The sequence below is a fragment of the Phaenicophaeus curvirostris genome, chromosome 6, assembly GCF_032191515.1.
Source record: "Phaenicophaeus curvirostris isolate KB17595 chromosome 6, BPBGC_Pcur_1.0, whole genome shotgun sequence".
Lineage (NCBI taxonomy): Eukaryota > Metazoa > Chordata > Aves > Cuculiformes > Cuculidae > Phaenicophaeus > Phaenicophaeus curvirostris.
Window position 1 is genome coordinate 47,208,175 of NC_091397.1, and position 13,297 is coordinate 47,221,471.

At 39.7% G+C, this 13,297-nt stretch overlaps 1 protein-coding gene across 2 annotated transcripts in view; it reads right to left on the minus strand.

The window, feature by feature from the left end:
• OSBPL10 (oxysterol binding protein like 10) overlaps positions 1–13,297 on the minus strand; it is a 116,855-nt gene that overhangs the window by 14,408 nt on the left and 89,150 nt on the right. For both annotated transcript variants that reach the window (XM_069860111.1, XM_069860110.1), the window contains 2 exons: positions 8,952–9,098; positions 1,434–1,917 (listed from right to left, as the gene is read on the minus strand). In XM_069860111.1, coding sequence (XP_069716212.1) covers positions 1,434–1,917; positions 8,952–9,098 — 631 coding nt within the window. The remainder of the gene's footprint in view (positions 1–1,433; positions 1,918–8,951; positions 9,099–13,297) is intronic.

A 13,297-nucleotide genomic window follows, 5' to 3' on the forward strand; every position in this document is an offset into this window, starting at 1 on the left:
GACACATCAGGACTTTGAAGTCTTAAATAACCAACACAGTAGACACCCCCGATCCCAGGGAACTGTGTTTGCCAGCAGCAAGAAAAGAAATTTCTCTATTCCTACATAATCATAAGTGACTTTGTGTTTAATTTTATTTCCATTAAATAGCCCCATTCACTGAGAAACAGTACTAGAAATGAAAAGGTACCCGGAAAATGTATGAAGTGCAACCAATAACTCAGGCTGGCAGTAGTACAGTCAGGAGACAGGCAGAAGGACCAATTTTCCTTCTAACACTCCCCTCCCAACTTCCTTAACTCCGTATTAAAGGCAAAATACCTAAATCATAGGAAGGAGAAAACAGCAGCGGTGCAATAGACTTGAACTATCACAACAATATAAAATCCAACAGTAAGGAAGTCTCATGGCTCTTCTACAAAAAGGAAATATATTGCCATCAGGAAAGAAGCTACTGTAGCTCCTGCTGCTTGGGTTTGTTCTTTAGTTCTAGCTAGCAGGACTAGCAGAGCACATCCGTATGTTTTCACTATGACTGTTTTGTTGTTATTCAAAGGCAAGTCCAAATCACTACATTTCCCACTCTACTGTTTTACTCCCTTTGATATCACAATACTTAACACAACAATGACAAAGAGAACCATTTACTCTAAGTTGTCTCGGTACTTGTGAGACTACAGCCTACAAAACACTAAAAATCATACATTGGAAATTAACCTCAAAATGGCAAAAGAGGCTGATTAAGTTGTTTACAAACATTAAATAAACACACTAGCAGTCAATAAGGACACTGGTACAGATGCGCTTATCAGTTCAGATTAAGAATTTGTTACGATTCCTGGTATTTCTGAACTCTTGTTGAGCAATGACTTATCACAAAGCAGACTGTATAGATATGATATAGCAAATCACGGTTTATACTTTGACTACACAATTTGCTACAAAGCTTGAGATAATACACTTCGTAAAACTCTACAGACACCACGATTCTTTGTAGAACTATGAAAAAAGAACGTTAGGCTTAAGTAAAAAAAGTGGGTTTTCCTATTGCTCTGTTCCAGTTGTGCAACTGTCCCATACCAAATCGCCTATTACTTTAAAAGTAAGCAAGACAAATAAAAATGTTCTTGCAGAATATGCTGTCAGTAGCCATTTGCTACTGCAACTTAACATGAGTGTACTTCAGATATAATTAACAGTCTCACATAAATATAAGCACACATTTATATACATAACATGTGTCGCGTTCTGTCTGGACAGAAAAAAGTTACATGAACCCTACATTTATAAATCCAAACTTCACAAAACTAAATAGCGACAAGGTTCAAATGAAAGGTCAGAGGCAGAGCAAGCAGGAAAATATCTGAGTTTCTGTCATGTTGACACCCACAACATTAGCTCAAAAAAACCCACAATAAATGCATATTTCTTACCTTCACCTACCATAGAAACACCTATCGACATGCCCATAAACTTGCTTTTGGTCCATACGTGAGCGTTCACGCACATTTTCTTCTCTTTGCATTCACAATAAAAGCAAGATACCGGTGGATGATGAGATACTTGTTCAGCTACAAACCTCAGCTTGTAGCACATGGACTGGTCCTGACCAGACTCCTTGATTGGGTCCTTAGAAACCACAGAGGCACCATTAGTTCTGAATGCTTTCACTTTATCTTTAGGCACATCCCACGAGCAATGAAACGTTTCACCAATTATAGGGTTATAGGGCTTCTTGGCAACCGCTCCCTTTCGGCCTTCGTGAAAAGCTGTTAGATAATACTCCACAAAGCAGATAATTCTTTCCTCTGGGGTGGCTCCAGCTGCAATTGACAAAAACAGGTCTGGATGGGCCATGAAATTTGCATACATCTCCAGCAGGGATCTTTTCTCCAAAATAAATGTTGGAAGCACTACCTGTATGCAAAGCAGACAAAGGCAGATATGATTTCCCCATGACCATACTACTACGAGGGAAGGGAGAGGGGGAAGAGAACAGTTAAGACAGCTGCAATTCCGGCCCTGCCAAATTTTGGGACAGTGTATTTTCCTCCCCCCAGCCACAGCAATTTAGTTTTCTTTGCCATGTAAATAATGAGTGAAGGAAAAAGCAGCAGCCTTGATAGCCATGCAGGCTGCTTCCTATTTCATTATGATTCTCGACAGCGACTCATGCAACAGGAACAGGCTGTTCCGCTCACGTGGAAATCTGCTTTTTCCTCTCCTCTCAGTTAACAAACCAGCCATTGTTCTCCTTGTTTACAGGGCATAAAAACATACTTTGATGTAAGTTAACTTAGGTCAAAATATCAACAAACCAAATGATCAGAATCCTCCAGAAAGGGAGAGGCAAATCCTCCCCAACCGCTAGAAGATGAGTATTTTATATAACCATACACATCACCAATCTGTAAGTGGTGGAGAGTGTGAGGGGTACATGTACCCACTCAGTTATCTGAGCTCCCAATTTCATTCCTGAACCTTTCACCAACCACTGCATATATATTAGGTCCCTTCCAGCCTCTAACAAACCCAGCCAACTAGATCCAATTGAATCCAAATCATGGATGTTTTCCCAAGGATAAGACAATGCCAAGGACCACTCCCAAGAGGCTATAGATAAGAAAAAGCTCCCCATTTGACTCCGTCTGCCCTTCACTGTCATCATGTGTGTCATGTCACCTCCCAAGTCAAATCCCTTGCTGTCTTCATGCTATCCTGCCATCCTGAGGCAGATGGCACATCCCTCACTCTGAGATTGCACCATAGGACTCTGGTGGACCCCTCCATGCCTTCACCTTATTTCAGACAAGCTGAAACAAACAAAAGCTGCACAAACTGTTATATTAATGTCCTGGGACTAGAGAGGCTACGGGGGTGGGGGGTGGGGGAGGGCAGAAAAAATCTAGGAGTGAGCACTAGGCAGTCTGCACAGGAGGGAGCTGGCCCTAAGGGGCTTGGATGCAATCTCAAGTGGCTCATCTAGTCAACACAGATGTTGCCGAACTCACTCACTCACTTAGGAATAACACTTTGTTAAAAATTTTCAATGAAACATCCTAGAGAGCACTGCAAGACAGACAAGGGCCACAGGACCTAAAATAATACATTTCTTTCCATTCCTTCTCCCTCACCTGCCACACCTTGTACAGGACTATCCCAGAGGAGTCCAGAGGTCACTCCTGCATGACCAACAAGGAACTTCTGGCACACACTAATTTATCTGGAATCAAAGCAGCTCATTGATGCCAGATGCTGACCAACAGCTGCCCTCTATTAAAGCAATTCTTCTGCTTTCCTCTTTTATTCTTCAATACGTTTACTTTTTACCTTTCCCCAAAGCCAGGGTTACTTACAGCACGCAGGGAGCCTCCCTTCAATTACAAACACATTTGCTTTCCCCACTGCTGCCCCAGCTTGCTATTCTAAGTGGGACCTGGGCACAGTTCCGTACTTTTGGATCCCATGGATAATGAAACAGAAGCTGTCAAACTCCTATCAAACATTTAGTTCTTCTTTTCAAAGAGAACTTGTAAACAGGAAGAAAAATTCTAGTCACAACAGCTCAAAGGCAGTCTTAATAGCTACACAGTAAGTCAACGTACCAAAACTAAAAAAAAACCCCAGTTACTGCTCCATTTGGTAAAATTCACGCTCATTTGTTCTCTCCTTCTATATATTATTTATATACATATAGTCCTTTATAAGCTAATAATTTTTATAAGTTTAGATATAAATCAAGCAAAGTTCCATCTGTAATCTTCCTCTGACTCTACACTGTAAGCCTTGAGCACGCTACATGGGCTCTGTTACCAAACTAACAAGGCACCAGAAGATGAAGGACCTTAATTTTACACTGTGTGTGGCAAACGACTGAATGCTAAAGGCAGCCTACAGTCCCCAGGGTGGTGTGATAGTGAGGGGCTCAGAAGACTGGTTTGTGAAAGTAAAACTTAAAAGTTTGGAAGGTAAAGTGCAAAGGTAGTCGATTTTCTTAGGATGTTTTTAGCTTGTTAAACAATTCCATCTTAACTTACAGCATTCTCATGCTGACCAAATATTCACTATCTGATATAATCTTAAAAAAAAACCCTGCAACTCAGTATTACTGACCCTCAATAGAGGATCTCATTGTAATATAAACTGTACACCCAAAGATCAGGTTTAGCAGAGGGGAAACTGACACCAAAACACGGAAAAAAATACGATGAGTTCACTGCACAGACATGAAAGGGCAGAGGAACTCATTTGAATAAATAGCACTCCTTGTCTCATTATGTCCAACTGTCTCTCTCAAAAAAAATGACCTTTACTAGTACAACTGGAGGAGAAGAAAGCTACAGACCATACTTAAGATGTAAATTTTATGGTACAACATTAAAACTGCTGTGTTTCATCCTGTTGGCTTGATCACACAGTCCTCATAGCTACTCTCTCAAATAATAGCTGTGTGCTTGGCAGCTACAAACTTAACGCAGCTACACTCACAGACACTAAACGAGATGTTATGAATCACTGGACTCTTATGATTCAGTTACAAGAATCAGTTTAAAGTCTGAATAAAGGTTTAACCCCAGCTCAAATGATCTTGATTTAAAAGCCCAACTAAAATGGAAACTACATCCTTAATTGTAGCAGGAAAGGATCCACTGAAAAACAAAGAATAATTGAACTGTTTCTTCAAAAGGAGGCAGAACTACCTATGAAAAATATTTAAGCTTACACAACCCTAGTGTTATAAAATACGCCTAGCAAACATTGCCTTTTACTAAATCATCTCAATATCTGGAAGTTTCAATACGCAAAACCTCCACACACTAATACAGTCAAACCAAACAAAAAAGCATCACACCGACCTTTTCTGGGGGGTTGTGTTTGTTGTTTCTGGGTTGTTTTTTTTTAATTGGCCCTACATTGATTTCTGCAGAATTAGCAAAATAGAAACAAATTTGGAAGCATATGGTATTCTTCTTGCCAGCACCCAACTGTCAAGCACTTGCACTAGTACTCTAGATTCCCAACAAACAACGTTTTCAACTCTTATGCAGCCAAGCAGAATGCACTGCCCAGAAAAATACACTTAGGTCCCACGTTCTTTATATTGGTTTTGGACTACAACTTTTTTTTTCTTTGTGTATTTGCACAAAAAGTCAAAACTGCCTGATTTTTTTCTATTAAGAAAAAGCCAGCACGACAACCAAATGGACAAAATAATCTCTCTAGAATAAATACCACGTTGCCAAAGTCTCAAGGAAAAAAAAAATAAATAATCTCCTGATTGCATTCTAAAATGTTAGAATAATCTCTGTTCTTGTTTCCTCTCAGGCTTCATGTGAAAAGGAAGCAGTTTAACAGGAATTCTTCCATTTTCAATGAGGTTCAAAAAAAGGACATTGGTTTAAACCTCCTGGGCTTGAATTCTCCTATACTTAATTAGGACCGAATGCAACTGAGAAAAATAAGGTCATGATTTCTTAAAAACAGAGATCTTTATCCTTCCTATTATTTCCTGCAAGGCAAAACAAGGGTGTCAGCACCACTCCCTACCTTGGTCAAAACTCTTGAGATGTCCTTCCCTTAGAGGTACAAAAGCATTCCACTGTCATCCCTGTCACTATGGGAATAAAACAGCCTATCTCCCTCCCACTAATATTATAAAATTACAACATAAAAGTGTATCAACAAGCAGATTAAAAACTTATGACATCGTGAACACACTACAATGTTAATTTACAACAGGTTCTTACTCTGCAGAAATACTGGCAGCCCTTTCACAGAGATTGGCAGCCCTTTATTTTTAGCACATGTTAACTGCGTAGGGAAGGTAAGGGAATGTGGAGGAGTGATCACCCATCTGTACAAATTGTTAGCATTAATTTCAACCCATTAGATACCATTTGCCAACACATTTATCAGGCTGTCATTGATTTTTTTTGCACTATTTTTGATTTTTTAAAGTCCAACGAACAAACAATATAGAAACTTTTTTCCCTTGACCAATTCCAAATTTAAATGAGGTTTTAAGTTCTAGCCCAGTCCAAGGCATCAGTTTTGTACCATGTTCTGCAGCTGCGAACTGCTTCCCCTCCCAACTGTCTTTAGCAGCTATTGAAGTCTATTTGGCCACCACAGAGCGCAGCTCATTCTGGCAAATCCCCACACAGATTCGATACTTCATTGCTGGTGTTTTGCCTCACAGTAGATTTTGCTGTTTAACTCCTCATTAAAAGGCACAGTAGCATGACACATTTCAAAGGCGAAGCACCTCTGCAACATTAAACGTCACTCTGATCACTGTGGGAAACTGCTGTCAGTGCAGGCAAGGCCAAGGCTAACATAAGCAAACACCCCGTAGGAAAAGATGCCATTTCCTCTGATATGGTACATGAAGGTAATGATTATGCATCCAGAACCAAAAGCCACTAAAGGGCTCAGAAGAGCTGTTTGTTCGTTTGTGCATCATCATGTTACAATTCATAGCTCACAAAACAAACCAAACTAACATCCCTAGGGAAGAAGGCAAAGGAAAATGGAAACGTACAAAATATCCTTTGATATTGGCAACTACTGTGCCACAACCACTTCCAGCAGAAGCTGAGTAGCATCAAGGCTATCCGAAATCTGCCTTTCTGACAAATAATGAAAAATGAGAAGAGGTGCAGCCAGCAAACCAAGCTTTATCATATGTGGCCCAGAGGGCCTCATGTCGTGAAGCAAAGTTAAAAAAAAAAAAGCAGCCAGCTGTCTTGTAATTTATTTGTTTTTTAATCCTCAAAATGGTTAGAAAAGTGGTGTGCACATGTGGCATGTCTCATTAATACTCATCATATGTGTATTCGTGCATCACAGAGACTAGAGAGAGATCTAATTCTGCCATATGCCTGTTCCTGCTCTCAGACTGTATTACATACCCACATTCATGCCTGCTAAGATTTTGCCATACTCTAGATCTGATTATATTTATCGCTATCCTTATAAACTGTGCTCCAAGAACTATGTAAGAAAAAGGTTATCAAACATCTTTACCTTCCTACTTATAAGTGTTAACCCCTCCCTTATTTATAGGGATTTCTCTTATTTACAAACTGTGCATCTTTGGGGGTTTTGCCTCCTCTGCCATGACAAAAAGATGTCATCTCTATGACAATGGAAATCAGACAAGAAAAAACTTTGTTCATTACCAAATACAAAATGTCTTGAAGACAGAAGAACAATGGATAAAGAATCTTAGTCTGGTTTAAACATTATGGACTGAGATAGCCTTAGTAAATCAACATGGAAAAGAGGAAGAGCTATGAAAAAATGAGGAATGTAAGAAACAAAACCAAAAACGAACTGTACATAACTCCATTCGTACTAAAAAGTGACAGGTATAAATTATTCACAAACAAAATTATGAAACTTTTGTTCTATTTAGAAAAATATTCATGTCATGCAGCTATTAAACAGCTATACTTAGCAATAGATCATGGGACTGCTCAGTCTTAAAAAATGCAAGTATTTTTAAATACTGTCGATTGTTCCAGAGGAAGCAGAAAAGGCTATATTGAGAAAGCCTTACTTGGAAGAAAGTGGTAGTAAAAATAGATTTTGATTACAGAATCACTAGGTTGGAAAAGACTTCCAGTATCATCGAGTCCAACCATTCCTGCCAACCACTAAACCATGCCCCTTAGCACCTCGTCCACCTGCCTTTTAAACACCTCCAGGGAAGGTGACTCAACCACCTCCCTGGGGAGCCTGTGCCAGTGCCCAACGACCCTTCTTCTGTGAAAAATTTTTTCTGATGTCAAGCCTGAACCTCCCCTGGTGCAGCTTGAGGCCACTGCCCCTTGTTCTTTCCCCTGTCACTTGAGAGAAGAGGCCAGCACCCTCCTCTCCACAACCTTCTTTCAGGTAGTTGTCGAGAGCAATGAGGTCTCCCCTCAGCCTCCTCTTCTCCAGGCTAAACAACCCCGGCTCTCTCAGCTGCTCCTCATGAGGCTTGTTCTCCAGCCCATACATTAGTATGCAAGATTGAAAGGAAAGTAGATGAACTCTTCAGAACATCAAAACGCTCATGAGAAGAATCTCATGCACAAGAGTAATTCTGTGGTCATTCCAAAACTTTCTTTTTAATTGTGGAGGGAGTAAGTCAGAATGAGCTGCTCTTATTTGTGAAAATGGGTTATAGAGGTTTTATTTGCCTTTTTTTTTTTAAGTAGAAAACCTTTGTGGAAGGAAATGAGTATTCTATCTTTAAAAAAAAAATCCAGTTGATTCTTAAGCCCCACAAGAAGGCTCCACTGGAATGTAGGACTATTCAAAAAGAAGCATTCCCTCCTTCCAGAACATCCACCCAATTTCCAAACTCTAAGGACTTATAGGAAATTTCTAAGATACTAACTTCTCTGTTTATATCAGTATGGATAAGCTCATAACAATACCAGTTCCAGGATCAGAAGGGAGGTTAAAATGATGAGCTGCTAAGCACAGACAAGAACAGCAATAACATTGAAGGCTGTTAATTTCTTTACCATTACAGGTTTTTTGAAGCTACCAAATAATTAAATGCAATCCAATCCACAAATCGGAATCTTAAGAACATATCCACCTATAAAACTGATGTTTTGTTTCCTCGAATACTCTGTGCACACTGATTTAACATACAAGTAGGACACAGAAAGGCTTACAAAAAAAGAAAAAAAAAGGAAAAAAAAAAGAGGTTTTGGAGTTTTTTCCTTCTCCTTTTCTCTTCCCCTTTCCCCAACTCTGCTCTCCATCCCTAAAATAGCCTGCCTAGCAAGGGACAGCACTCCACAGCCCTCTGGAACCACACCTTTAAAGACACAAACTTCACTGTCTTGGGGAGAAAGCATGCTCACAGGAATCACACACATGCACATGCACACACACAGAAGGAGAAGAAGAAAAAAGAATGAACAATTATAAAACAGATACAGTATCCATACCCTCGTAAGGTCCATGCCAAGTTTGAGCTGAGAGATGAGATGGAGAATTACACTACGTTGATCATCCATAACTCCTAAATCCTCCTCTTCATTATCTTCAGTATCTGTTATTTCATCTTCAACTAGGATCAGCTCAGAAGCCGAATGCTGAAATGAAAAGAAACATCACCATCTGGACAAAAAGATACAGCATGGAGTTTTCCACTATATACATTTAAAAACGGAGCTGTCTCAATGGAACCAAAGAAAGCCTCCTTTAAAACCAAGAAAAGATACAAGTTTAAAATAAAAAAATCCAGTGATGGGTTCCCAGACCATTTTGATCCTATCCTCAGAACAAGAGTGATAAGTATCAGATGCTAATTTACATACTATGTTGTCATATTTAAATAGCAGTGATGCCAGAAAAAAAAATCACAGCATATTAAAGTAACAGATCTTTTATTTATTAAATAGAAGTACGCAGTTGAAAATGAGTCTTCAAGAGTGTGTTTCCTAAATCTCTCCAGCAAAAATATTTATGCTTCACACCTAGATATTGCACGACCTGATTTCACACTGATTTTCTTCTTTCCTCTACCCAAGTTAGGTATCTAAGAAAGTCATGACTATTAACTGAAAGAGATAAAAAAGACAACTATAATTAAAGTACACACATTTGAAAAAACCCAAATATATTAGATTTTGGAGGGTAAAACAATGCCATGCGTCATCATGACATTTGCAACATTATGCTGCTTCACAGCACAGTAATGCCAATACCGCCGGGTTTCCAGACTCACTAGCTGAAGATCAAGAGAGAGACATCATGCCATCCCCTTTCAAGAGGAACTTCACAGCAGAAAGGGATAATGATCTGTGATGCTTTATTTCCCCCTCAGGTTTTAGAATATATTACTAACAATAATACAAAGAGGTGGTACTTATTTTGTTCACTGAAACCACTTTGCGAGCCTTCTAGATATAGATATTCAAGTAAGGTTTTTGACCTTAAAAAAAAGTTGGGTTATATAGCTGAAAAAATTATGGCCCAAGGTTTCACTGTTCCCCAAGGTTTCCATGCTGTAATTGAGACAATACTACCTACAAAACTTAGCATTCTTCCATGCTAAAGAGCACTTCTGCAGAACCAGCTGGTTCACTACATATAAATGAGAAAAGTTTCATTAAAACTGATATTCAGAATCGGGTTTCAAATAAATATTTCTGAATGATCACATTAGAGACCCCTGAGGTGAACAGCAGCTCATGCGAGGAGAGTGTCTCTGAAATTTAGCTACTACAGATATTTCCAAGGTTTTTTTTTTCTTCTTTTTCCTTTTCATTATGTAAATGTTTAGGTAACTTTTCCCAAAAGAATAGCTATTTGATGAAAACCAAGGACATCTGAAAGACACCTTACAATTACTTTATTTAGAAAGTAGAATACGTAGATTACATAAAGCAGAGTCTGGTGAGCTGTAACCTCAACAGCTTGGAGCTTTTCAAAAGGACAAAACCACACTTTCTTCTTCCCACTGCCTCAGAAAATAACAGGATAGAACAATAAGTCCTTTCCTCCCAAAATGCACAGCATTATTATCCAAGTGATGCCTTACTGACAAGTTCAGTTAACATAAAGCCTGATGATCTCACACAAAATTATCTGTTGGGGAGACATAAAGCACCGAATCCTGGCTCAGTTGTACTGGCTACAACTCATTTGGACGGAGCATGGAGAAAGCAGTATCAGAACTTACAGTAGATGCTTCCACAGGAGGTTTCCCTTTGATCCAGCTTGACCTCATTGAGAGCACTGAGATACTGAGTATGCGCTGCTGCTTCTGTTACTGCCATGAACTGAGCTCGCGGCAAACAAGCTCCAGCAGGAATTAACAGCACTAGGAAAAAAAGCAAGGGAACCTCCCCTCCTCACTCCCACCCCCTCTTTTTTTTTTTTTTGGCTATCTGACGAGTTGGAGAGTGTGCGCCAGATGTCAATCTGCTCCTTGCATTTCTAGTCACATGGCATGGAGATCAGTGAGCTTAACTGCACACAGCTCCAACTGGGAAACGGTGCTGCTGCTTCCCAAAGGATATCCTGGTGGGCTGTTCTGGAGGGGGGGCGAGAGGAAGGGGGCATGAGTGTGTCTGAGTGTGTGAGAGAGCAAGCCTGCTAGCAGGAAACAAGCTGTCAAGTGAACATGTACCTGCTGCATAACCTTTCCTTGTTAACAGCATCAGAAAATAAACTGCACATTGACAAGTTCACAGACTAAATTACGTATTATGAATTTCTTTTCCTCCTGAAGATTGTGCGTTCAGCCAGGGACTGAAATTCTTCCTTCCTTCCTGCTAAAGTAGGTATTAGGTTTTCCATGCCTTTAAAAGTGTTACAAACAAAACAGCAACTGCCTCTCGTCGCTACTATGCAAAATGCGCACAGCGAGGGCAAGCAATCCCATAAACAGGTCAGTTGCTCAGAAAAGTAACGTTCACACTGTTTTAAATGAAAGACTTCCTGCTCATCAGGGAAGATAAGTGCAATGCAGCATCAGGATCAAGCATGTTTAATGATCATTCTGCAATAAGTACTATCATTTTAATTATCTTAACTCTCCCCTATTTTAACAACACATGCAAGGGCACCAATAATCCCACAACCCTTAACAGTAGAGTTATCAACACACTAAAGACCTTCAGCGTCTGCAGAATGACATCAGTTATCTGTATCTTTTCTCACTTTCCAAGAAAATAAGAACTTGAGTAGCAGTTTACAATTTATGTCACAGGAACTGAACAACAGTCATCCTCACTAAGCAATATCCTTCCTGTATTTCCCTCTCTCCTCATTAGCTGATCTAGCTAACTACTGAATTCTTTTGCAAGAACACAGATAACAGACTTTTTTTAACAAACACGTATTTCCATTAAAAAAAAAAAAACAACCCGATGTGTAAACACAACACAACAGAGTGTGTAGACATACAGCCACAAAATATAAAGTTACTGTATCTTTAAAGTGTCACAGAAGTCCAATCAGGTTTTTAATTATTTTTCCTTCTACAGAAATAGTATGCAGTGTAGTAATAACTGGCACATAAACATTCAGTAGAATGCAGAAGATTATGATGAGTGATTATCCTTTAATGGCAGCTTATCTGAATCATCAGATACAGACATATATTCTTCCCCCCCTCCCAAAAAAAACAATGTAATTGCACAGCTGACCTAGGAAAGCAATGATTTTCTCCATTCCTGTGTGGCCAGAGCATAACATAAAAAACTATTGAGCTGTGCGCAGCTCAGCCTGGGAACAAACAGCTCAGCTTGGGTGCTAACCCTGAGAATCAAAAATTGAACCAGTCACAAATGAGTACTTAAAATGAGTTCCCAATACCCAACTGAAGCACCAGGAAAATCAGGATGGAAAACAACAGATAATTTCTGGAAATCCCATGAAGGGAGTCACATCAAAGTTTAAAGGCCAAAGACATGATAATACATGCTGGCAGAAATTTATTTTAAAACAGGTCACTTCATCAGAACTGGGATTGATTAATTTGGAGGTCATCTGCTGGGATATGAAATGGATGTTTTAGTTTGCAGTCTTCATCAGAAAACATGCCAATTCTTTTTCAACAGAGAAAACCTGTAAGGGAAAGGAATTGTTTCTGAAAGAAACATTCTGCATTTTAACAAAATGTCTTCAGGAAAAAGACATTTCTGCAAGCCTGAGATAGAATCACAGAGTTGAAGGCCATCTTTCAGTCACAGGGTGAACTTGCCTCTGCTCTTCCAAAGTCTCTTCCACAAGTTAATTTTCCAAGTTAACTGCTATGCTGCAAATTAATTTTTAGACAATTAGCTCAGTTACAAGGCTCAGAGCTTAGTTTTCCAACATAGTTCACAAGCTATATCATGCAACAATGTCAAGCATGACATGGTTCTCATCTTGTTTATTTGGTGTGAGGGAGAGAAAGGAATATACAAAACCACAGTATCATTTGGGTTGGAATGGATCTCTTGTCATGCGCCTTGCTCATGCAAGGACACCTAAAGCTGGTTACCCAGGACTGCGTCCACCTAGGGTTTGACCATCTCCAAGGATGGAGACTCCGCAGCCACTCTAGGCAACCTGAGAGTGTTTTCAGTGTTTGAATATTTTCACAGCAAAAAAGTGGTTTCTGACCTTCAGATTAACCTTCATATGACCATTTCCTCTTATCCTGTCACTGGGCACCACTGAGAAGACTCTGGCCTCACTCCCTCTCATCAGGTATTTACATGTACTGGTAAGATCCCCCCAAGCCTTCTCCAGGCTGAACAGTCCCAACTCTTTCAGCCTCTCCTCATGCAAAGGATGC